The sequence below is a fragment of the Typopeltis vanoorti genome, chromosome 1 (genome assembly GCF_054136105.1).
Source record: "Typopeltis vanoorti isolate ZY-2024b chromosome 1, IOZ_Tvanoo_1.0, whole genome shotgun sequence".
Classification (NCBI taxonomy): Eukaryota; Metazoa; Arthropoda; class Arachnida; order Uropygi; family Thelyphonidae; genus Typopeltis; species Typopeltis vanoorti.
In genome coordinates this window covers 108,073,568-108,097,284 of record NC_143549.1, presented here as the reverse complement: position 1 = coordinate 108,097,284, position 23,717 = coordinate 108,073,568, and the positions used below count along the sequence as shown (strand labels likewise).

Here is a 23,717-nt window from a genome sequence, read left to right as displayed (position 1 = left end):
AAAGACAAAGCAGTGTAATAAGGATGATGATGATGTAACCTACTGAACATCTGTGGGATGAATTCGAGTGTCAGGTGAGGTTAAGGGATATTACATGTCTACAGGAAGAAAAGTCAAAAATTCTTATTGATCACTATTATACGTTTCTGGAAAGTATGCCTCATAGGATTGCTGCAATCACTGCAGTGAAGGTCCTATATCTTATTAAGGTGGGCACCATGGCTCTTTGTTCCTCGCACTATCATGTGAGGTAAGTGGTAAGAAAGGTAAAAAAAAAAAATGATTGTAAATGAAGAAATTTGGCTGATACACTTAGATATGGGCGAACAATTGCATTCTTGAAGATTTTGTTATGATTCAGTAATAATATGCTAACAGGAACATAAGTTTTTTTTTCCAATTAAAACAATAAAAATAAACATTTTCCACCTTATTCCCTAAGGTGTTTTTTCATCATCATCATAAAATTCCTGCATGTACCCTCAAGGGGTGTACAGGATATGATAGTACTACATGAAAAATTTACATCATTACTAACTTCCTATCTACAATTTTCCTCCAAATCAGTCTGTTACTTGTCAAGACTCCAACATTATCAGATCTTATATTTCTATCGTCTAAGGCACTTTGTACAGTATCAATCCATCTATATCTTGGTCTTCCTCTGGGTTGTTTTCCTGCCAACCTGGCAGAGAACACTTGTTTTGCTAATCTTTCCTCACCCATTCTGATTAAGTGACCATACCCTGAGATCACCTCTGCTAATGCATTCCTGGATGCTGACAATGTCAAGTTCTTTCCTAATATCCTTGTTTTTAATATGATATTGCCATTGATGCCATCTATTCATGCCTCTAATCTTTCACAGAACTTTCATATCTGCAGTCTCTAGTCTTTGGTTAAGTGCTTTACTTCTGACCCAATTCTCAGATCCATAAGTTAGAACTGGTTTGAACACTGTCTTGAATACAGCTAATTTAGTGTTCCAACTAATTTCTCTCTTATTCCATATGAATTTATTCAATTGACTTCCTACGATACCAGCTTTGTTGATTCTGTTGTCTATTTCAATATTTAATTTACCATTTTCACTAAAAATTGTGCCTAAGTAGCTGAAATATTTTACTTGTTCCACACGTTCTCCATTTACAACGCAGTTGACATTTTCAACAATTCTGCTATAAGTATAACATTATCTGTATAAAGCAAAGAGTTGATATTAACATCTCCAATTTTGATATCAGGGTTTAATACCACTTTCCTTCATAATATGATCCATATAGATAATGAATAACAGAGGGGATAATGTACATCATTGTCTCACACCAGATTTAACATTAAACCATCTTCCTGTACTTCCTTCAATCCTAACTGCTGATTTACAATTCGAATAAAGACTAATATTGCTTGATATAATGCCCCATTGACACAATATAACTGTAGCGTATTGAACAGTGTGATATGCGTTTTCCAGATCAACAAAACTTAAATACGGATCTTTGTTATATTCCCATGATTTTTTGACTATTTGTTGTAAAGTGAAGATCTGATCCTGACAGCCTCTATTTGGCCTGAATCAAGTTTGTTCTTCACCAAGCTTTTCTTCCACAATTCTTTCAACCATTTCTCAAGTATACTAGCATAAATCTTACCAGGAACACTCAGCAGAGAAATACCTCTGTAATTCTCACATGCATTTTTATTTCCTTTTTTTATATATGGGTACTATGAGAGCTCTACTCCAATCATTGGGAATTCATCCTTCTGAACTATGCAGTACAGCCACTAAGACTTTTATACCACCATACTTAAGCATTTCTGGTTGAATATCATCTATTCCTGTTGCCTTTCCACATTTCAAGCCTTTATTAGGTCAGTTATTTGTTTCTTGAATGCAAGGAACGTTAAAGCAGCTGAAATTCATCAGAAAATTATTGAGGTTTATGGAGAACACACAATGAATGATTCAATGGTACGAAGATGGGTAAGACTTTTTAATGAATGAAGGACAAGTGCACGATAATGAACGGAGCGGGCGATCATCTTTAGTGACTGACGATTTAGTGCATTCAGTTGAAGAGAAGATTTGAAGGAATAGGGGGATTCAGTATGGTATCACTCTCTCTCTCTACAATTTCCAGAGGTTTCACATTCATGTCTTCATGAAATTGAGTAGGAGAAACTGAATTATTGGAAATTGTGTGCATGCTGGGTGCCAAAGTTGCTTACAGAACAACAAAAAGTGAATAGGCTGGACAGTGCAGTCGAATTCTTAACATGCTACCATGAGGATGGTGATGCTTTCCTAAGAAGACTTTTCACTAGGGATGAGACTTGGGTGTTGTACGCAACCCCTGAATCCAAACAACAGTCCATGGAGTGGAGGCACACCTCATCACCAGTCAAGACGAAACTGAAGATAACGGTTTCCACTCAGAAAATCGTGTGAACAGACAAGGAATTTTGCTGGTTGACTTCTTGGGTAAAGGCTCGACAATCAACACGAGTATGTACTACCAAACCCTTAAGAAACTGAGTTGTGTGATCCTGAAAAAACATTGTGGCATACTTACCAGGAGAGTTGTTTTGATTCATGATAACACCCTCTCCCCCCCCCCTCCCACACATACAGCCAGCGTAATACAACAACTTCTTGCCAACTTCGGCTAGGAACAATTCCATCATCCTCCATACAATCCTGACCTTGCATCAAGCGACTTTCACCTGTTCAAACATCTGAAATCTTTCCTCGGTGGCTGGCAGTTTCAAGACGGCAAGGTCAAAGAAGCAGTCAATATGAGTTTGCATAACAGGCAGCAACCTTCTAAGACAAGATATACAACTCTTGGTGCCCCGTTATGAAAAGTCTGAACAATGGTGGAATTACGTAGAAAAGTAGTGACAAAGCTGTATAACTGAGAGGAGACCTCCACATAGCCTTTAAAGGAATGTGGAGAACCGACCAGGGATTCTGACCTAATGTCCAATCCTCACCATCTCGTGGTGCACCTCGTTGGGTATCTACCTGAATACTGAACGAACGAGGATGGGCAGGCAATTTGAAATTTAGGCCGACCAAATTATATTCTTCTTGGCTTAAACCAAAATACAAAATGAAGGTACAACATGACAAAATTTCATGCCAGTTGGGGCATTGCCCAGTTAAACAAGGCCCCCGTATTTTCGCAAGGGAACCAGGGCAAACAGCAAAAAGACAGCTACTGGAACAAATCTGAAAGCACACCCCCAACTCAACATCACTAGAATTCAAGATCAGTACTATCAACATAAGAAGCCTGAATGGCAAAAAAATGGAGCTAGTGGAGGAATTAGATAAGTACCAGATTAACATAATAAGGGTGACTGAAACAAAAAAGACAAAAACTGGTGAGATCTTTCTGGGCAATAAATACAAAATCTTATATTCAGGCATTGACAATTAAGGAAAAGAAGGAGTGGCCATAGTATTCAACACTAAATAAAGCTAATCTTCTTGAATGGCAGGCAATCTCAAGTAGAGTGATGTGAGCAAATATCAGAATGGGTAACTGGACGATGAGACTTATTTGTGCCTATGGTCCCACAGAAGATTCTACTAAAGTACAAGTGGAGGAATTTTTTCAGGCTTCACAGAAAGCAACTGACACAATAAAAAAGGAAAAGTTGGTCCTTGTTGGGGATCTAAATAGCAGAGTAGGAAATGATTGTCAGACATACAAAAATATTTTGGAAACATTTGAAGAAAAGAGCAAAGCTAATAATAATGGCAAATACCTGTTGGATTTCTGCTCGGGAGATGGACTGGTTATTACCAACACCATGTTCCAACATAAAAATGTGCACAAATTCACATGGAGAGAAGAGGCAAGGAATAAGAAAAGTCTCATTGACTATGTTATTGTTGATAGTGATGTTTTCTCCCTGATGCAGAACACCAGAATGTACAGAGGATTTGAAATTGGAAGTGATCACTATTTAGTCTTGAGCAGAATAAAATTGAATTTCGCACTGAAAAGAATAACATGTAAGAAAGTTTTAAAGTTAATAAAAGTTCGAGCAGCTCTCAGATGTGAACTGTAGACTAAAATACACAAAGATTATTGGGAAAAAAAATGAAAGAGTTCGAGAACAGGAACCAAATCCTGGAGATTCAATGGCAAGCCTTGAAGAAAACCTGAATGATTCAGCCAGAGAGGCATGTGGTAAGGATGTCTGCAAGGAAAGAAAAATCAGAACTCCATGGTGGACACAGGAAGTTAAAGAGGCAAAGGAAACAAAGAAAGCATATAAAATATTCTTGGCAAATAAGTCAGCTTGTGCTCTTAGAGAATACGGAGACAGATGTAAGAAAGCTAAACATTGTGTGAAACTACCTAAACAAAAGTAATGGGAAGGCTTTGGCAAGAGCATAGAAAATAAATATCATGAAGATGGCAAAATATTCTGGAGATTGTTGAAGAAGCTTAGAAATGGAGGAAACAGTGCTGTAAAAGGAATTAGAGATGCTAAAGGTGATATGAAAATGGGAGAAAAAGATATCCTTAAAGTATGCAGTAATTACTTTGCAAAAATTGCTAAATGAAACAAGCGCTGATAGAACAGTGGTAAAAAACACTCAACAGGCTTACAGTCAGGAATACATATCCATACTTCAAGTAGAAAAAGCCACTGTACATCAAGGGCTTGAAATGTGGAATGGCAGCAGAAGTAGATGAAATTCGACTAGAACTGCTGAAGTATGGTGGTATAAAAGTCTTAAAGTGGCTGCACTACATAGCTCAGAAGACCTGGACAGAGGGACGAATTCCCAATGATTGGAGCAGAGCTCTCATAGTACCCATACATAAAAAGAGAAATAAAATTGAATGTGAGAATTACAGAGGTATTTCCCTACTGAGTGTTCCAGGTAAGATTTATGCAACTATAATTGAGAAACGGTCGAGAAGAATTGTGGAAGAAAAGCTGTGAAGAACAAGCTAGATTCAGGCCAAACAGAGGCTGTCAGGATCAGATCTTCACTTTACGATAAATAGTTGAGAAATCATGGGAATGTAACAAAGATCTCTATTTAAGTTTTGTCGATCTGGAAAAAGCATATGACAAGGTGCCAAGATAGAAGCTATTCAATACGTTACAGTTATATGGTGTGAATGGGGCATTATATCAAGCGATACTTAGTCTTTATTTGAGTTGTAGGTCAGCAGTTAGAATTGAAGGAAGTACAGGAAGATGGTTTAATGTTAAATCTGGTGTGAGACAAGGATGTACATTATCCCCTTTGTTATTCATTATCTATATGGATCATATTATGAAGGAAAGTGGTATCAAACATGATATCAAAATTGGAGACGTTAATGTCAGCTCTTTGCTTTATGCAGACGATGTTATACTTCTAAATAAATCCGCTACAAGTCTGCAAGATTCCCTGACTAAATTGAATAACTGCTGTAATAGATATGGTATGAAGGTCAGCAATAAAAAAACAAATACAATGAAAATAGGCAGAATCGTTGAAAATGTCAACTGTGTTGTGAATGGAGAACCTGTGGAACAAGTAAAACATCTCAGCTACTTAGGCACGATTTTTAATGAAGATGGTAAATCAAATATGGAAATAGACAAAGAATCAATAAAGCTGGTATGGTAGGAAGTCAATTGAATAAATTCATATGAATAAGAGAGAAATTAGTCAGAACACTAAATTTTGCTCTATATAAGACAGTGTTGAAACCAGTTTTAACTTATGGATCTGAGAGCTGGGTCAGAAGTAAAACACTTGACCAAAGACTAGAGACGCAGATATGAGAGTCCTGAGAAAGATTAGAGGTGTGAACAGATGGTCAATGGCAATATCATATTAAAAATGAGGGTACTAGGAAAGAAAACTTGACATTGTCAGCATCCAGGAATGCGTTAGCAGAGGTAATCTCAGCTGGTATGGTCAATTAAACAGAATGGGTGAGGAAAGATTAGCAAAACAAGTGTTCTCTGCCAGGTTGGCAGGAAAATGACCCAGAGGAAGACCAAGATATAGGAGGATTGATACGGTACAAAGTGCCTTAGACGATAGAAATATAAGATTTGATAATGTTGGAGTCTTGGCAAGTAACAGACTGATTTGGAGGAAAATTGTAGATAGGAAGTTAGTAATGATGTAATTTTTTCATGTGGTACTATGATATCCTGTACACCCCTTGAGGGTACATGGCAGGAATTTGATGATGATGATGATGATGATGATATATATATATATATATAAGAAGCATATCTTCTAGTTGAAGTAACAAGTAAATTACATAAGAATTTAGAAATCTTATGAGTGGGACATTCTATACAGTCTATAACTCATCTTTAAAAGGTACTGTGACATAACTATAAATAATAAATTGCACGCTAACCACAGTAATTAATTTTAATGAAATAAAGGTACAAATATTTCATACTGAAATTAAGAGTACATCATCAGTGTAGACACAAGTTCAAAGGAATGGAATACAAAGTGCATAATAGTCAGTGGATTACCAATTAAAAACTGTTGCCGCATGCTAGAAATTAATATTAATAAAATATTATTAAATAATTCTGGTTTACTGGTTGTCCACCTAGTTAATGTTGTATACTTGTTTACTATTATTTCTTTATCTAACACAACTGAATTGCTTCAATAAGAATTTCCTTCAGATATTGTTAAAGTATTTGATTTTGTAATACATTCTAGTTATTTCTCCTTTAAAAATAAATTATATCAACAAATCAAAGTAACAGCCATGAGCAATCCTATTTCTCTCACTATTGCTACTTTTTTTCATGGAAAACTTCGAACAATGTATTTTTGATATTTCACCTAGACACACTGTACAGATATGTGGATGATAGTTTTACCATTTGGAATCGCTCTTCCTCTGAGTTATAGTAGTTTCTTTCTGAATTAAATGCATTTAATCCAAGGATCCAATTCACCTTTGAAGAAGAAGAAGTAAATAAACATTTAGTCTTTTTTAGATCTTCTAATTCTTTCATTTAGATGGTGGCCTACATTTTCTAGTCTTTCAGTAGAAGACTCATACAGGCCTTATATCCATGCTGAATCTCCTCACCATCCTATTCAAAAGGCTGGAATTATTACGACTTTAGTATATTGTGCCCATTCTTTATGCTCTTGAGATGAACTTTTACAGAGAGAATTACAACATATTCATTCCACCTTTTTATCTAATGGTTTTAAGGATTCTTTCATCAAAAAAAAAAAAAAAAGCTTTTAACAGTTATGGTTGTATAATATAAACACGTATTCACAAGAAAGATATTTAATTAGCCATATATTTCGGTCTGAAAATTGCAGACCATCTTCAGTGTCACTACAAGAACGGTTTAAAAAATACAAAGTGGAATACTAACAATAAATCATTTATAAATTGAACAAGCTGCATGATGTTATATCACTAAGTATTAAAGGGAAATATTTTTAAGCAGAGACATGATTGAATTGAAGATATTAATTAATAATTTCAAAAATTTAAATAACAAAAATAATGTGAATTAATGAGTTATCCTGATTAGACTTTCCCAGATTTTTGATACAGATATACAGTCATTCCGATTAAGGTTAGGACGATGGAGTAAAGCCTCTACACTTTCTTTGAATAAACGTTCAAATTTATAGCGGGATCTACGTAAGAGGCGAGTTTTTGACCAAAGGATGTTGTGGTTAGTTTCTATTCTGTGCTGAGCCAATCCAGATTTTTCTGATTTGTTGTGATGAATGGAGGATTGATGTTCTTGGATTCTTTTTTCTAATGAGCGTCCAGTTTGTCCAAAATAGAAGAGATCACAGTTGCAGGGAATTTGATAAACTCCAGGAAGAAACATAGTTGAGCGTTTGTCTTTAGAAGAAGGAAAATGGGAAGATAATTTATTAATAGGTGAATAAGTAGCTGTTAACTCATATTTCTTTTTTCTAATGAGCGTCCAGTTTGTCCAAAATAGAAGAGATCACAGCAGGGAATTTCATAAACTCCAGGAAGAGACATAGTTGGGTGTTTGTCTTTAGAAGAAGGAAAATGGGAAGATAATTTATTAATAGGTGAATAAGTAGCTGTTAACTCATATTTCTTCAGAATTCTTGAAATAGGTTCTGAAATCCCGGAGATGTATGGAATTGGAACTCGACGTATTGAATCTTTGTTGTTTAGAGGTGGATTATAAGAATCGAGAAGATGTTGAAAAAAGAATCCAAGAACATCAATCCTCCATTCATCACAACAAACCCGAAAAATCTGGATTGGCTCAGCACAGGATAGAAACTAACCATAACATCCTTTGGTCAAAAACTCGCCTCTTACATAGATCCAGCTATAAATTTGAACGTTTATTCAAAGAAAGCGTAGAGGCCTTACTCCATCGTCATAACCTTAATCGGAATGACTGTATATCTGTATCAAAAATCTGGGAAAGTCTAATCAGGATAACTCATTAATTCACATTATTTTTCTGTTATTTAAATTTTTGAAATTATTAATTAATATCTTCAATTTAATCATGTCTCTGCTTAAAAATATTTCCCTTTAATACTTAGTGATATAATATCACGTGGCTTGTTCTATTTATAAATGATCTATTGTTAGTATTCCACCTTGTATTTTTTAAACTGTTCTTGTAGTGCCACTGAAGATGGTCTGCAATTTTCAGACTGAAATATTTGGCTAATTAAATATCTTTCTTGTGAATACATGTTTATATTATACAATCTTTATGTCACAAGTGTCCTTAAAATATCACAGTTATGGTTAATAGTTAACAATAATATTTTACAACAATAATAATAATATAAAGAAATAGCTCATATTCCTATCACTTATGTGCGTGCCATCAGTGAAAACATAGCTAAATCCTCCCCCATAAGAAAAATCTCTACCTTTCTCGCTTCTCCTAAGGAGACAAGCTTCCACCTCTCAGTCATCCAGAAGTCTAATGAATTCCTTGTTCTTGTGGGTTATTTTATTTTGGACAAAGAGAAAGATCAGGAAGAACACAAGTCTTGCATAGTGAAATTCTGTATCTTTAAACACAGAGTCCATTGGAAGGATTCTCAAGATGAGAATCCTTCATAAAAGTAGTTTCCTCATAAATGTATAAAACTTTATTTCACTGTCCTAATTTAAACAGATCCGATGGCTTATCTATCCCTTTTGCAGGAGATTGTGCTTTTTAAATCTGCTAATCTTTCTAAACTTTATTTTGTCTATGTACAGGCATCCTTTGCTTAACGCCAAAATTAAATGCGACAATCCCTTGATATATGCGGCAAGAGTTTTGATTAACGCAGCTTTAAATTTACCACGCAAAAACATGCAAGCCTCGTGGCGTGAGAATGATGACGTCATTCCTCCAATGCAGCCGTGCTCCCAGAGCATGAGTGCCAACCACTTACTTCACTGCAGCATTAAGAGTGGGTGTATTACAAGCTCCAGTAGTTCTGCTGTACGTATTTACAAATTACGTTCTTAGTAAATTTTACAGTCCATTAATCATGTCGAAAATAAGAGCAATCCCACAACCGGGTCATTAAGTGAAAAAAAGAAGAGGAAAGTAATTACTTTAGATACAAAACTTGATATAATTAAAAGATTTAAACATGGTGAAAGTAAAAGTAAGATTGGAAGCAAATTTGGTTTTAACGAGTCTACAATACGGACTATTTTATCCAAAGCTGATGAGTATTGCGAGCAAGGTAAAGTTGTATCTACATCTGCAAGTATGCAATGCATTCGTAACCGGTTGAAATGGAAGATATGTTGATTATTTGGCTGGAAGACTGCAATCAAAAGAGAATTCCAATTAGTGCCTATAATATCAAGGCCAAAGCCCCAAGTCTGTTTTTCAAGACTTAAAGAGATTAAATATAAAGAAGACAATACAAAATTTGCAGCTAGCAAAGGCTGGCATGAAAATTTTAAATCTAAGGCTGGACTAAAGAATGTGAAAACAGGTGAAGCTGCAGACCTGATGGGCCGAGTGGTTAGCACGCGAGCTCTCCAGCCAAGAGGCCGTGGGTTCGAATCCCATGGGCACGGATGTTTGTGATTGTCCTACAAACCTTTGTGTGGAAAGGGAATCTGCGACTGTACCACTTATTCTAGCAGAAGACATCACTGCCAAAACCATGTGAGGTACGACAGTGAACAAATGGCATCTATGGACAGTCAAAAAAAAAGACTAAAGAATGTGAAAATAACAGGTGAAGTTGCAAGTGCCGATAAAGATGCTGCATCTACATTTCCTACTGAGCTGCAGAAGATTATCGAAGAAAATGATTACGATTACCATCAAATTTTGAATGTAGATGAAACTGGCCTCTATTGGAAAATAATGCCATCTAGAACTTTTATATCAAAAAAAGAAGCAGCGCAGGCTGGCTATCAAATATCAAAAGATTGCTTAACTGTTATGCTTGAAAGGAATGCTAATGGAGATTTTAAATTTAAGCCACAGCTTGTCTATTGAACTTAGAACCCAGGTGCTTTAAAAGGGTGTAACAAAAACACTTTACCTGTAATTTGGTGGGCGAATCAGAAGGACCCAATGCCTATTCGAAGATTGGTTTGTCTTATTTTTGCCAGCAGTTGAAGCTTATTGCAGGAGAAATAACTTAGCTTTCAAAGTTCTTTTGAATTTAGATAATCCACCTGGTCATCCAAATTCTCTTAATGATCTGTGTGAGAATGTGGTTTTATTTTCCCCACCAAATACATCATTGCTACAACCTACGGACATGGGAGTCATTGCAACTTTCAAAGCTTATTTTCTTAAAAAGACATTCTCAAAGGCTGTAGAAACAAAAACACGAGAAAATGCAATTACGCTCCAAGAATTTTGGGGAAAAAATTAACATTAAACATGCAATTGAAAACATTCATGAATCGTGGGAGCAAGTGTCTTCTAGCTGTATGAAGCTGTTTGGTAAAACCTTTTGCCAGAATGCGCTAATGACTTAGGTTGTTTTCAAAATCTTGTGAATGTGATTGAAGAAGTCGTTGCAATTGGTGAAGACCTTGGTTTTGATGGTGTTGATGCAGAAGATGTTAAAGAATTATTGGATTCAAATTCAAAAGATTTCAGTGACAACGATCTTCTTGAAATTGAACAACAACGTGCATATGAAGACAACGAACAAATGGAATGTGAAGATGAGGTTCCAAAGGAGATAACAATCAAAGAACTGGATGGAACGCAATTTAGAATCGCTTAAGCAGCAAATAATGGATATGGATCCAGATGTTAATCGAAGAATGCTTGTTTGCCGAGGTCTGGAGAGTCATTTTGCTTGTTATCGTAGAATTTATGCCGATTAACCAGCAAAGGTTGGTCAAAAACTTTTGGTGAAGACCTTGGTCAATTGGAAGAACCTCTGCTACTAATGGCTCATGCAAAAAGTTAAGCAAGTTTGAGCGCGGTTAGCAGTTGGAAGGGGTTCAATCGTTCAATGCTGTTGGCACACTCTCCCTCAAAGCGTCTTTGGACTTCCTGGAAGTGTCATATAATAATAAGAAGAAAAAAACTATAACTGTTCAAACGACTCTTGATAACTTTTTTGACAAAAAATTGCAGTTAACTAATGTAGGTACAAGCATTTATTAAACATTTACTTTGCATTCGTTTTTTATCTTTCCTAAAAGAGTACCATATAAAACAAACTATTAACCCTTTAAACGTACCAATTAAAAATCAGAAAGCAGTCATTTTTCTGCCAATTTTTTGGGTGAGGGTGATTTGCTGGATCAAATTCATCATTATTTTTCAAATAATGATGAATTTGTGCAAACGCAAACGAAATAGCCAATACACACCGTTGGCAACTTTTCTCAGCTGAAAGGAAATAGGCACAAGATTGTCTAGCGTCTATATTCGGTTGTATTTATATGTGAAACCAAAATTCAAAATCAATTTTGGTGCAATAAACAAAAGACGTGTCACAGACATCTTTGTATGTTAAGGGGTTAATACAGTAATCGATCATGGAGGAATTGTACTGTTTACCATTGATTATTATATTTGATTAACACGATTTCGATATACACGGTAATATCAAGGGATATCTGTATATATTTATATAATTTTAAGTCAGGAAATTATTGACCTTGGTTATTTATCTTACATTAACTACTCAAGTGGGTTCTAATCTCAAATGTTATAATTGTCTGTTATTGTTTAATTGCCATTCTGTGATCTTGTGAACTGACAATGTCTGTGATACTTAAGTGAAAATTCTATGTTAATAAAGTTTTTTTTGTGAGTTTTCTTCCATTTTTTTAGTTCTTTTCAGATTGCGGTTCTCACATTTAGGGTGGCACAACACAGGCTATCTGCAGAATGTCTGACTACATCCAAATGCACTATTTGCTTAATGGTGCCTGCTCCTTTCCACTGCTCTATTACAGGTCTTTAAACCTCTTGTGTGTTGGAGTTGATATAAAAAATAAAACATTAACTAGATTGTAGGTTTCTCTAAGTAATGATCCTATATCTGACTACAAATTTATCTTTTAAACTATTTGATGAGTTCTCTTGATTCTATTCAGTATACCACTAAAAATTAAGTTACTACCAACATAAGTAAGCAGCTTCTATTGTTATTGTAATAATACATCAATAGCACCAAACAAAATATAATTTCTCCATCTTCCAAATGAAAATTGTTGCTTATATCAAAAATGCCTTTTTTTTTAAAAGAAATGTAGTAGTATTCTCATCTCTCTCTGTTAATCATGTTTGATTCAAAACTGGATCACTGCTTCAGTTATTTCAAAGGAGATTCAAAACAAAAAAGAACCCAAAATATTTTCTTTTAGGAAACTGTCACTTTGCAACTTGTAATAAAGGCAGTTATGCTATATACTACATCAGATGTTCAGGCTAATAATGAGTAACAAAAAACACAAATCAAGAATTTCTAAAAGTTATTGAGAAATTCTTACTCAATTGTGTACACAAAATGTATGTATATCTTGTGGAAATATTTCAGTCATTAACATAGTGAAATATACATATTAAAAGCTGTAAATGGAAATGGAATGAAACTTGCAAATATAACTAAGGTCACTGACTCACCTGTTGGGTGCGTGGTGGATTAAGAGGTTGTAATCCTGAAGGTGTATCAACAAGGACATGAAAATGAGAAGTAGAAGGCGGTCCCATAGGAGTTGGTCTACTATCTGCATCTACTTGGTAGTTAATAAGACCCCACTGCTCCAAAAAAGCATGAACCCTAAGAACAAAATAAAAAAAAAAAAAAAAACACTATAAGTGACAAAAAAGGAAAAGAGAAGTTAGGGGGGAAATAAAACTAGAGTAACAACTTAGTTGAAATGGAACTGTCCTGTACAGCCAATTCCACAAAGCTAAAACTGTTTATTTACAGATTAAAACATGTCTCAAATCTGCCCAAACTTGGAATACAGTTCATGTATTTGGAATGGTGTACTTAAAACATCTTTAAGAATGCTTGATGCTATCCAGATGAATGGAATCTGGAAGAAGGCAATCCAAGTTTAGCTCTGCTCTCACAGATACCTCTTATCACGCTCTCATAGATGGTCTCTTCCTCATTCACCTCATCTGACTGTTTTTTTTGGAACAGACTATCACTCAATCTTTCCAAAATCTATATGCTTCACCTGTTAAAAAAACATATCAATAAATTTCTCCCTTCTCCTCTTGCATGCACATACAGAATAGGTTTTGCAGGCCATAAATACTTACAACAATATGTGGAAGAGGATGAGTCCTCACCACATGTCGTTACACCTGTAGTTAACCATGAGTCACATCATGGTAGTCAACCTCCTGGATAGGAGATGGCACTTGAATGGAATTCAGAAGAAGGCAATCCAATTACAGTCATACCTCTGGTAACCAAGCCAGCAATTTCAACCCCATTTTACATAAAAATATTAAAATTTTAAGGTCAATGCCCGGCAATCATCTGACTGGCAAACAACACCGACTTGTCGTGTACTCCCAACTGTGGGCGTGTCTGTTTTAACAAGTTCGCACGTCATCTGCATAATTTAGTCGCTGCTTACACTTTATAGGGTGTGTTTCAGTGTGGTGCTTTGCAATATGTTCTCTGATAGCATTATTGTAGATTTTATAAATATTAATATTTAGTTAAAATGTCAGAATCAGAAATCAAGAAAAGAAATTTCTTTAGAAACTAAATTACATATCGTACATGTTGAAAGGGGCAAAAGAAAATCCAGATGAATGGAACTTTAACAACCATACTTAGTCAATCAGAAAAAATAAAACAGTCTGCTCAGAATTGTATAGATGTTACAGCAGCAAAATTAACTCGCTTAAGGAGTCCAATTTTAGAAAAAATTGGAGAAAATGTTAAGTTTGTGGATAGATAATATATCACAACATCATATGCCTTTAACTCAAATGGTGATTCAAGAAAAAGCATTATTTTTGTTTAATCACCTGAAATCTAAACAAACTTAAGAAATTGCAGAAAATTTTGTGGCTTCTCGTGGTTGTTTTGAGAAATTAAAAAACGGGCCAGAATTCATAGTGTAAAATTATCAGGAGAAGCTGCAAATAAGTTTCCAGAAAACTAAAGGAAATAATTGAATTTGAAAATTTTTCACCAAATTTGGTGTTCAATGTTGATGAAAGCAATTTGTTCTGGAAAGGGTTATCAAAAAGCTTCATTTCTATTGAAAAAAAATCAGCAGCTGGGTTCAAAGCAGCCAAAGATCATTTAACGTTACTTGCAACCAAAGATTAAAAAAGGTGCTTGAATGACATTGAAAACATTTTAAATTTTTTCAGTGAAAATGATCCTGATTTAGGAAGAAGTGTTAGTGTTAAGCGATCAGTGTTAAATGCAATAAATCCGTATAGGCAATTGTTAAATGAAAGAGAAAAAAAGCATAAACAATCAACTTTAGATTCGTATTTTAAAATGTCGTAATTTTATCTTTGTTAGGTATGTAATATTGACTTTTTATTTAATAAAGCTTTTCTTTTTTTTTTTTTTTAAAAAAAAGTCTTTCATTTTCTTTACATACGAACATATCCCTATTATGGCCATAGTATTTTTACCTCTGAGAATGAAGTTTCGCTCAACAAAGTAATTTCGTGGAACACATCCTCTTCATTAATCGAGTTATGACTGTATGGATTTGCTCTCACAGATAACTCTTATAATGCTCTCGTAGATGGTCTCTACCTGATCTGTGACCAATCCAACATCTCTTCCTCATTCATCTCATCTCATCTGACTGTTTTTTGGAACAGATTATCACTCTGTCTTTCCAAAATTTATATACCTCACCTGATTAAAAAAAAATAATAAATAAATAATTTCTTCTTTCTCCTCTTGCATGCACACATAGCATAGGTTTTGCACCTTTGATATGTGTATGTATGTAGATATTTATAAAATAAATAAGCAGAGCAATCAAAGGCTTTCTTTGCTAACTTCAGGGTTTCATTAACTTTGTAGAAGCTTCACACCCATGTTTCCTCTGCTCCCTTCACACAAAATTTCAGCATCACTCGCTTACTCACTTAGAGCAAGCATGATATATATGTAACACTGTAGTTTATTGCAAACTATTATTAATAGTAACAAAATTGCAACATATGCATCAAGTTCACAAATTCTGTAATCTGAATTATAGCATAAGTATGTATTAAACTTATTCCTTACATATTTTGAATACTGAATTACTATTCTCTGTATTTTTAACCTGTTAATCTAGAGAAACTCTTATAGCAGTATACACACACTTTTGATAACTAAATTTGAGTATTATTAATAACTTGCTTACTGTAAGAAGTTAATTTCAATAAAATTTCTTAGATTATGCACTTATTAGCTTTACTATTCAAGGATTCCTACAATTAGGTACTAATTCTGAAAACATTCAGATCACTGAAACGAAGAATGCCAGAAAGATGAAACAAATTGAATGTTATTTCACATGGTTTCTTTGGTAAAAACTGCTGCTTCACAGTGTTCTAAGCATTGTACTGCATTGCATAATATCCCATCTATACAGCAGTTCCCCCCCTTCCCACTTCATTTTAAAAATTTCCAGCCACTTTTAACAAACTATTTAGCTAGTATATGTTGTTGTTAGCCTAGATGTCCCACTCTGCAGGGCAAAGCCCCCCCCCCCCCAATCTCTCCTATTTTGGGCCACTCTTGTCCATGTGACACAAAGCTGTTTTTTGATATCATCTCTCCATCTTTTTCTCTGTCTTCCGGGTTTTCTGACTCCTTCTCCTGGCAGCCACTCTGTTATTCTCTTTGTGCATCTATCATCTTGCCAAGTGGCCTGTCCAATCCCGTTTTGATTTCCTAGCTCTCCAAATGACGTCTTTTATTTATTTATTTTTTTTTTTTAGGTCTCTGGTCTCTTAAGTTCTTGTTCCTTATTCTATCTAGTCTGGAATCTCACAGTAAACTCCTCTCCATTGCTCTTTGGCAAACTTGGAGGTGTTTTTGTCTGTGTAGTGGCTATGCCCAAGTCTGGGAACCATAAGTCAAAGTTGGCAGGACAATCATATCTAATAATTTTCTTTTTAGACAAATGGGGAGGTCCCCCTTTTATCAATTCTTCATTCTCCAGTAGCTCTTCCAAGCACAGTCAATTCTGCACTAAATTTCAGGGTCAAAGCAATTTGACGTGGATATCATTTATTCTAAATATTTGTAGTTCTCTACATATTATAGTATTTTCAAATATAATATAATCAAATATGTCTAAAGTAACTCCATCCCTTTTGTCTGGATATAAAAATGAATTTTTTTTTTTTTTTTAAAGAATGTAACAATACCTCATTATTGCACAAACATCTCCTGCAAGATTTCTCCGACATGCAGTCACAGTAAGGTACTCTGTTGGATTAAGGCGGTACGTATCAATCATGAAATTTCTATATGCAATGTATCTGAAAAAGAATTTAAAAAATTCAAGTTCTTTGTTAGAACTATACCAAAACACAAGCTTAGTTAAGTGTTGTTTATTGTTCAATGATAATAACTGGATTTTGTAAAATAAATATAAATAGCCAAAATGAAAATGCTTGCATATTTAATATACACTATGTTGCCAAAAGTGCCCAGACAGCAATTGTTTGTATTTCTTGTTGAGGTCAGTACGAGGTCTCCTTTCACTGCTATTACAACCATTTCCTTTTGGGTTAGGCTCTCCACTAAGTTCTAGTAAACTGCTGCTGGAATTCATTTCCATTCCTCCTATAGTATGGCAAAGAGCTGATGAATGTTAGTTGAGCGAATAGGTTTGACACAAAACCTATTCACCCATCTGCGAAGGGTCGGGCAATGGGGGTGTCTGAGCACTTTCAGTAACAGTGCATTTACAATTAAAAAATTAATAAATCCTAAAATTACATAAAATTTAAAAGTTACATATAAGCACTCTGTTTTCTCTTCTAAGCCCTTTCATGTATCTCAAGAAATCAGGAGCAGTAGTCTCTCATCATACTAGCATTCCAATTTTATTAGTATAATGTTCCAGTGGAACCATTCATTCTGCTCATCACTCAATACAGAAGATTTTTAGATTCTTACAAGAAGTCCAAGTGAGAATGAAGTGAATGTTCAGTGGCACTTCCCTCCCTCATCTTGTGATACCATTATGAGTTGGTCCACTAGTTATAATTTCAGTTTTACCATTGTCAGCAATATGTCAGTAATTTCGGCTTTAAGTTTCATTTCAGTGTGAGACTGTTTGAATTTTTTAAATTCAGCTTCATTCTCATTCTGAGATTTCAATGCTACTCAATCACTAAAGTTTGTGGCTCATTTGATTACAAAAAAAACTGGTATAATATTTTCTTTTTTCTATGGAAAGTTCTGTTCTTTCACTCGAAAGCCTATTCTCCTGTCTATTACAAAGCAAATAACTGTAATAGACAGGAGATTATATTCTTGTTTTAATCCTTTACACGAGCAGTGTAAGCAATCAGCTGATGCTTGTTATAAAATCTTTTCATGGAAAAGCAAAGAAGGATTGGGCAAGCCCAAAGTTTGCATGTGTCTACTTGTATAATAGAGACTGTTAACTTTGCATCAGTTTCCTCAGTCTTCTACTTTGTAACTTGGTAATGAAGTGAAAAAAACTTTCTAAAACTATTTTTGATCCAGAATATTTTAATAATATTGCGATTCCATTTTACTACTTGTATATGGAAAAATATACGATTTCAGAATTAATTTAATCTTAGTATCTTTCTCTGAGTCTAGTACCCACTGAATTAGACCTTATAAAGGTCAAAACCAGTGCAGGATCCTTTTCATAATTCAAAGCAATATACATAATCGAAAGGATGTGCTATGTATTATACTACTAAGGCAACTAACATGAAGTCAATAGTTATACAAGTAGCCTAGACATGAAGACAGTTCAACATGCAAACTTTGGGTAAAGGATTAAAACATGAATTTCTTATCCACTACAATATACTCTGTTTACCACAGTACTAAACAATTATGCTGACATTTCCTCCAACTAATATGTGCCATCTTATCAGGAGCAGAGAATGACTCTTAGCCAAGGACTGGTATAAATTCATTAATTGTTCTTATTACAAGAACATTCTTTGTTTCACCATTTTTCATTTGACAGAAGTATTTAACAAGATATGCTTATAAAATATGAAGCATGAAATCTAATTAAAGACCTAGAGCACTTGGGGAAAGAACAGTTCTCTAATGTGCATACTGAGTGATGAACAACAAATTTTAGTTTTTAGATGTTATATTTTTCCATGCCACCACAAATAAAATACCGATCTGAGGAGTAGAATGCCAGGAATTTTACTTTAAAAACATATCAGAGAGAGAAAGAATGTACTCCTGTTATTGAAGTAAGAATACAGCCTCATCTGTTTCAACATAAAGTCCAGAAAGGGTTCATAATGTGCTAGTTGCTATACAGATACAATAATGGCAAAGCGCATTCAACCATCAAAGTATCTCATCTCTGAGAGAAGCATAACATCCCCCCCCCCCTCTAGATTCTAATTTATAATATAAACTCAGTAGTAAAAATATCATGCACTACAGGATATGAAGAATGTTTGATGCTCTCCTGCACTTATCCTTTGGATGAATGATAAGTATGTTGAATGAAAGTTCGTATTCAAAAAAGTCTCAACAATTTTGCCTCTGTTCTAAACTGGTATAAGGATTTGTCCTAACCTTATTTCTAAGTTGGAGAAGACTACATTTGTACTAAAAGTGCAAGTGAAACAACGTCCATTGTGAAATTGTAAACTACACCTCCAAATCAAAAAATTAGAATAATCAAAGAAAATTCATGTAGTACTATCATATCCTGTACACCCCTTGAGGGTACATGACAGGAATTTGATGATGATGATGAAGAAAATGTGTTGATTTGCTATTCTAATTTATTAATTAAAGACCTATTAATTAAATTGCATAGAAAATAATTATTACCAAATATGAATTAGCATAATCTAAATCTATGTACTTTGCAGATTATTTAATCATGTAATAAATAAAAATGTAATATAAATTATAAGAAAACTGTTATTTGAAAACATTAACAAATTTAGAATAATATTTAATGTGGTTCAAAATATTAGAATATTCCAAATTTTTCTAATTGGTTTTGAGGGGAACATAGAAATAGCATATATTTCAGTAGCTGAGGGACTAACTCATGTGAGAGAAATTGTTTGCACATGATTTCGGTTAATCATTTGCTAAATATGGGTCAAACGAGTGAAATATCGTAAGTTAAGAAGTTCTGTATAGTGTTTCTACACAAAGGAGGCCAAACTCAACAGTTTATAGTTAAGGAATTGAAATGTTCTCAAGCAAGTGTAGTGACCTGATAATGTAGGTTGCGATAGATAGATGTGGCGATGGAACCGTTTTCTTTTCTGTGGAGATTATTTTTCTAGCGTAAAGTTCATGCAAGTTGATTCCATCGCCATGTCTGTCTATTGCAAGTCTACATTTTCAGGTTGCTACATTCACAATTTTTCCGCTCATCATCCATCTCAGAAATTTGGCATCATTAAATCACTAGTTACCAGACCACACAAATTCTGCTCCTCTGAAGAATCTCAAAACCAAGAACTAGAAATAATCAAAAATACAGCCATACTAAATGGATATAATCTTAAAACAACTCAAAAAAATTATCAGTCACTTCCCCACACATCAACCTAGACAAGAAGAAGCCCATAGGATTCCCATACCTTATGTCAAAGGCATCTCCGAACGTCTTTCAAAAATTATGAAGAAATACAATTTTGCCACTACTTACAAACCCATCAACCAGATCCATAACTTGTTACCTTCTCCTAAGGACAAACTCTCACCTCTGATGTTACCTGGTGTGTATGAGATCCCATGCTCCTGCAAGTTGTCTTACTTTGGACAGACAGGTAGATCTGTTCAGAAACGCATCTCGGAACATCAAGACCACATTCGTCTTTTCAAACCGCAGAAATCTGGTCTCTCTCAACACGGAGTTGAAAACCCAAACCACGGGATCCGTTAGGAAAAGTCGAAACTTTTACATAGTTCTTCACATAAACATGAATGTTTATATAAAGAAAGTACTGAAGCCCTACTACACAGACCAAATTTAAACCACAACGACATTCTTACTATTCCTAAAGTATGGGAAATTGTCATACAAAATTGTGTAAAATAATCTCTTTATATATATATATATATATATATATATATATATATATATATTTTTTTTTTTTTTTTTCAGTTATATTTTAATTTAGTTTTATAACACGTTACTGCAAGCATATTGAGATTCCATTGTAATCATGTGCCCTAACTGTATGTTATTTCTACTATTGTTTGAATTACTGTAATGAGGATGTCCCAAGATACTTAAGGATGAAATATTTATGTATTAATTAAAACTTATCACTGTGGTTAGTACGTGTGTTTTTTTAGTGATGCATTCACCACAGGTTTCATTATATAAAAATGTTATTAGTTCTATTCACACCCTGAACACTAACCATGTAAGTTGCTTCTTAATATCTTCACTTTTAATGTGATTCTAGCAGTGATGTCATCTATTCACTCAACCAATTTTTCTGTAATCTCTAGTATTTGATCAACTATTTCTAACTCAGCTCCCAAATCAGTAAGTGAAAATTGGTTTCAACATTGGCTTGTTATACAGCTAACTTAGTGCCTTGAATTATTTCACTTATTCGAAACAAATAAATTCAGCCGATTCCTCACCATATCAGTATTACATATTCTGTCGTTCTATTTCCATATTATATATATATATATATATATATATATATATATATATATATATATATAATATATATTATTGTTAAAACCACAATTTAAAATAATGGTACAACTTGACAGAATTTCATGCCAGCTGGGGCATCACCAAGTTAAACAAGCCCCCCCCCCCCATTGTTTTGCAAATGGAAAACAGCGAAAAGTCAGCCTACTGGAACAAATCCTGAAATACAACATCACAGTTCAAGATCAGTACTATCAAAATAAGATGCCTAATTGCAAAGAAATGGAGCTAGATAAGGAATTGGACCAGCTTAACATAATAAGGGTGACTGAAACAAAAAAGACAAAAACTGGTGAGATCTTTCTGAGCAATAAATATAAAATGTTATATTCAGGTAATGACAAGGAAAATAAGGAGTAGCCATAGTATTCAACACTAAATACAAGGCTAATCTTCTTGAATGGCAGACAATCTCAAGTAGAGTGATGTGGGCAATATTAAGAATGGGGAACTGGACAATGAGACTTATTTGTGCCTATGGTCCCACAGAAGGTTCTCCAAAGACAGAAGTAGAGGAATTTTTTGAGGCTTTAGAGAAAGCAACTGACACAATGAAAAATTGGTCCTTGCTGGAGATCTAAATAGCAGAGTAGGAAATGATTGTCAGAAATACAAAAATATTTGGCTAAGAAAGTGTGATTGCAAGTAAGTGAGTGAGTTCAGTCGTAAGAGCATTATCATTAGAATAGATAGCTCTGGTTCTGTGAGTTAAGTGATTTAAGGATACCATACTATTGAGCTAGATGATGGTGTGAATGTTTGTGCAAATGTAAGTTTGAACTTTTAATACCCCGTATGTGAGGGTTTTCTATAAACAGAAAAAGATAATGAGCCATCAGGCAGCCATGTGATTAGTGTATCTAAGAAGGGCAGACAGTCATTAGCTTTCCATTGTGAAGTGGATTTTGGTTGACTATTTAAATGCATTAAAAATGTATATCTTCCCTTTTCATGCAAAATAACTGGTATGTACTGTAGATTAAATAATTCAAATATATCTGGGGAGGGGAATGTGACTTTTGCAAGTCTAATGAAATCATGTCTGAACTTTTTAAGATATGGTTTTCTAATATACTTTTTTAGGTGAACAGAATTTTTAATAAAGGAGGAAGAATTATTGGGGGGGAGCTAGCAATTTAGCTTGCTCAATGTTTAACAAGTCTGTATGTGGGGCTGTTTACACTATCCACAATAGGGCATGGGGGGGGGACTTATTTGTGAATTTTTGGTGCTCCATATATTCTGGATGCTTCAACATGAAAAGGCTCAAGTTTGTTAACCGTTTCTTTTGGCCAAGAAGTGAATTTCTTCAATAATTAGTGAACTTTATTCTTTTAAAAGTTAGTAGAATCAGGATCTATGATTTGGTATATAAAGTGATCTTGTAAAAGTATGTGCATTTTGCTTTCATATTCTGCTAAATTCATCAGCACAGTTGCATTACCTTTGTCTACTTTTGTTCTTACAATACCATTATTACTGTCTAGTTTCTTTTACAGCACTGATTTCTTTTTTGGCATATCGTTTTTGGGAAGTTTGGATTGGGTTAAGATGTTGGCTACATCCAAATGAATGTTAGTAGCTATCACTGGAAGCAGGTCATATATTCCCTGTTCAATGGAAACCATTATTTCTGCTTTTGGAACTTGCCTGGGTGTAACAGCAAAATTATGTCATTTTTTAAATTATTTTATTTAATATTTATTTAATTGTAACTTTAATTTTAATTTAATGAAAATTAAATTATTTTAAAATATGTCAAAGAATATTTTCCGAGTTAATTCCGTTATTAAAATTGTAAGTAACTTTAATGAATTATCTGCTGTTGCAACAGAAATGCTGACAAGGATAGCCCCAATGAGTTAATAAATATTTATTTTCTTGCAATTGGAATCTTTCTTTTAATTGGAAAAATAAAATGGGAACCAAGATTGAAAACAACAAAAATACACAAGGAAAATAGAAATTTTGAATCTTTCAAAGTTAGACTTTTGGACGACAGTAGTATTAAAGACTTGTACCAAAAAAGAATAAAGAACTGGATGACAAGTATAAAACAAAATCAGAACATAGAAGAATGGTCAAACCTAAAAACCATAATGACAAAAGCTACAAAAGAAAGTTTAGGAACAAAGAAAAAGTGGAAAAGAAAAAGAGGCCTTAGGAACTGGGATGATGAAATTAAATGCATTATTGAAGAAAAGAAAAAAGCATATAAAAACTGGCTCAACCATATAAAAACAATAGAATCAAAAATCGAATACAACAGAAAAAAAGCAATAGCAGCATGCAGGAGAATAAACAGAAACAGATGGAACAATTTTGTAACAAAATTAGAGAGAGAGTATGCTC

General features: G+C 34.2%; 1 protein-coding gene across 4 annotated transcripts in view; it reads right to left on the bottom strand.

The window, feature by feature from the left end:
- mor (SWI/SNF- related protein mor) overlaps window positions 1-23,717 on the bottom strand; it is a 442,374-nt gene that overhangs the window by 145,035 nt on the left and 273,622 nt on the right. For all 4 annotated transcript variants that reach the window (XM_090398829.1, XM_090398819.1, XM_090398811.1 and 1 more), the window contains exons 14-15: window positions 16,849-16,962; window positions 13,108-13,264 (exon numbers count right to left, since the gene is read on the bottom strand). In XM_090398829.1, coding sequence (XP_090254955.1) covers window positions 13,108-13,264; window positions 16,849-16,962 — 271 coding nt within the window. The remainder of the gene's footprint in view (window positions 1-13,107; window positions 13,265-16,848; window positions 16,963-23,717) is intronic.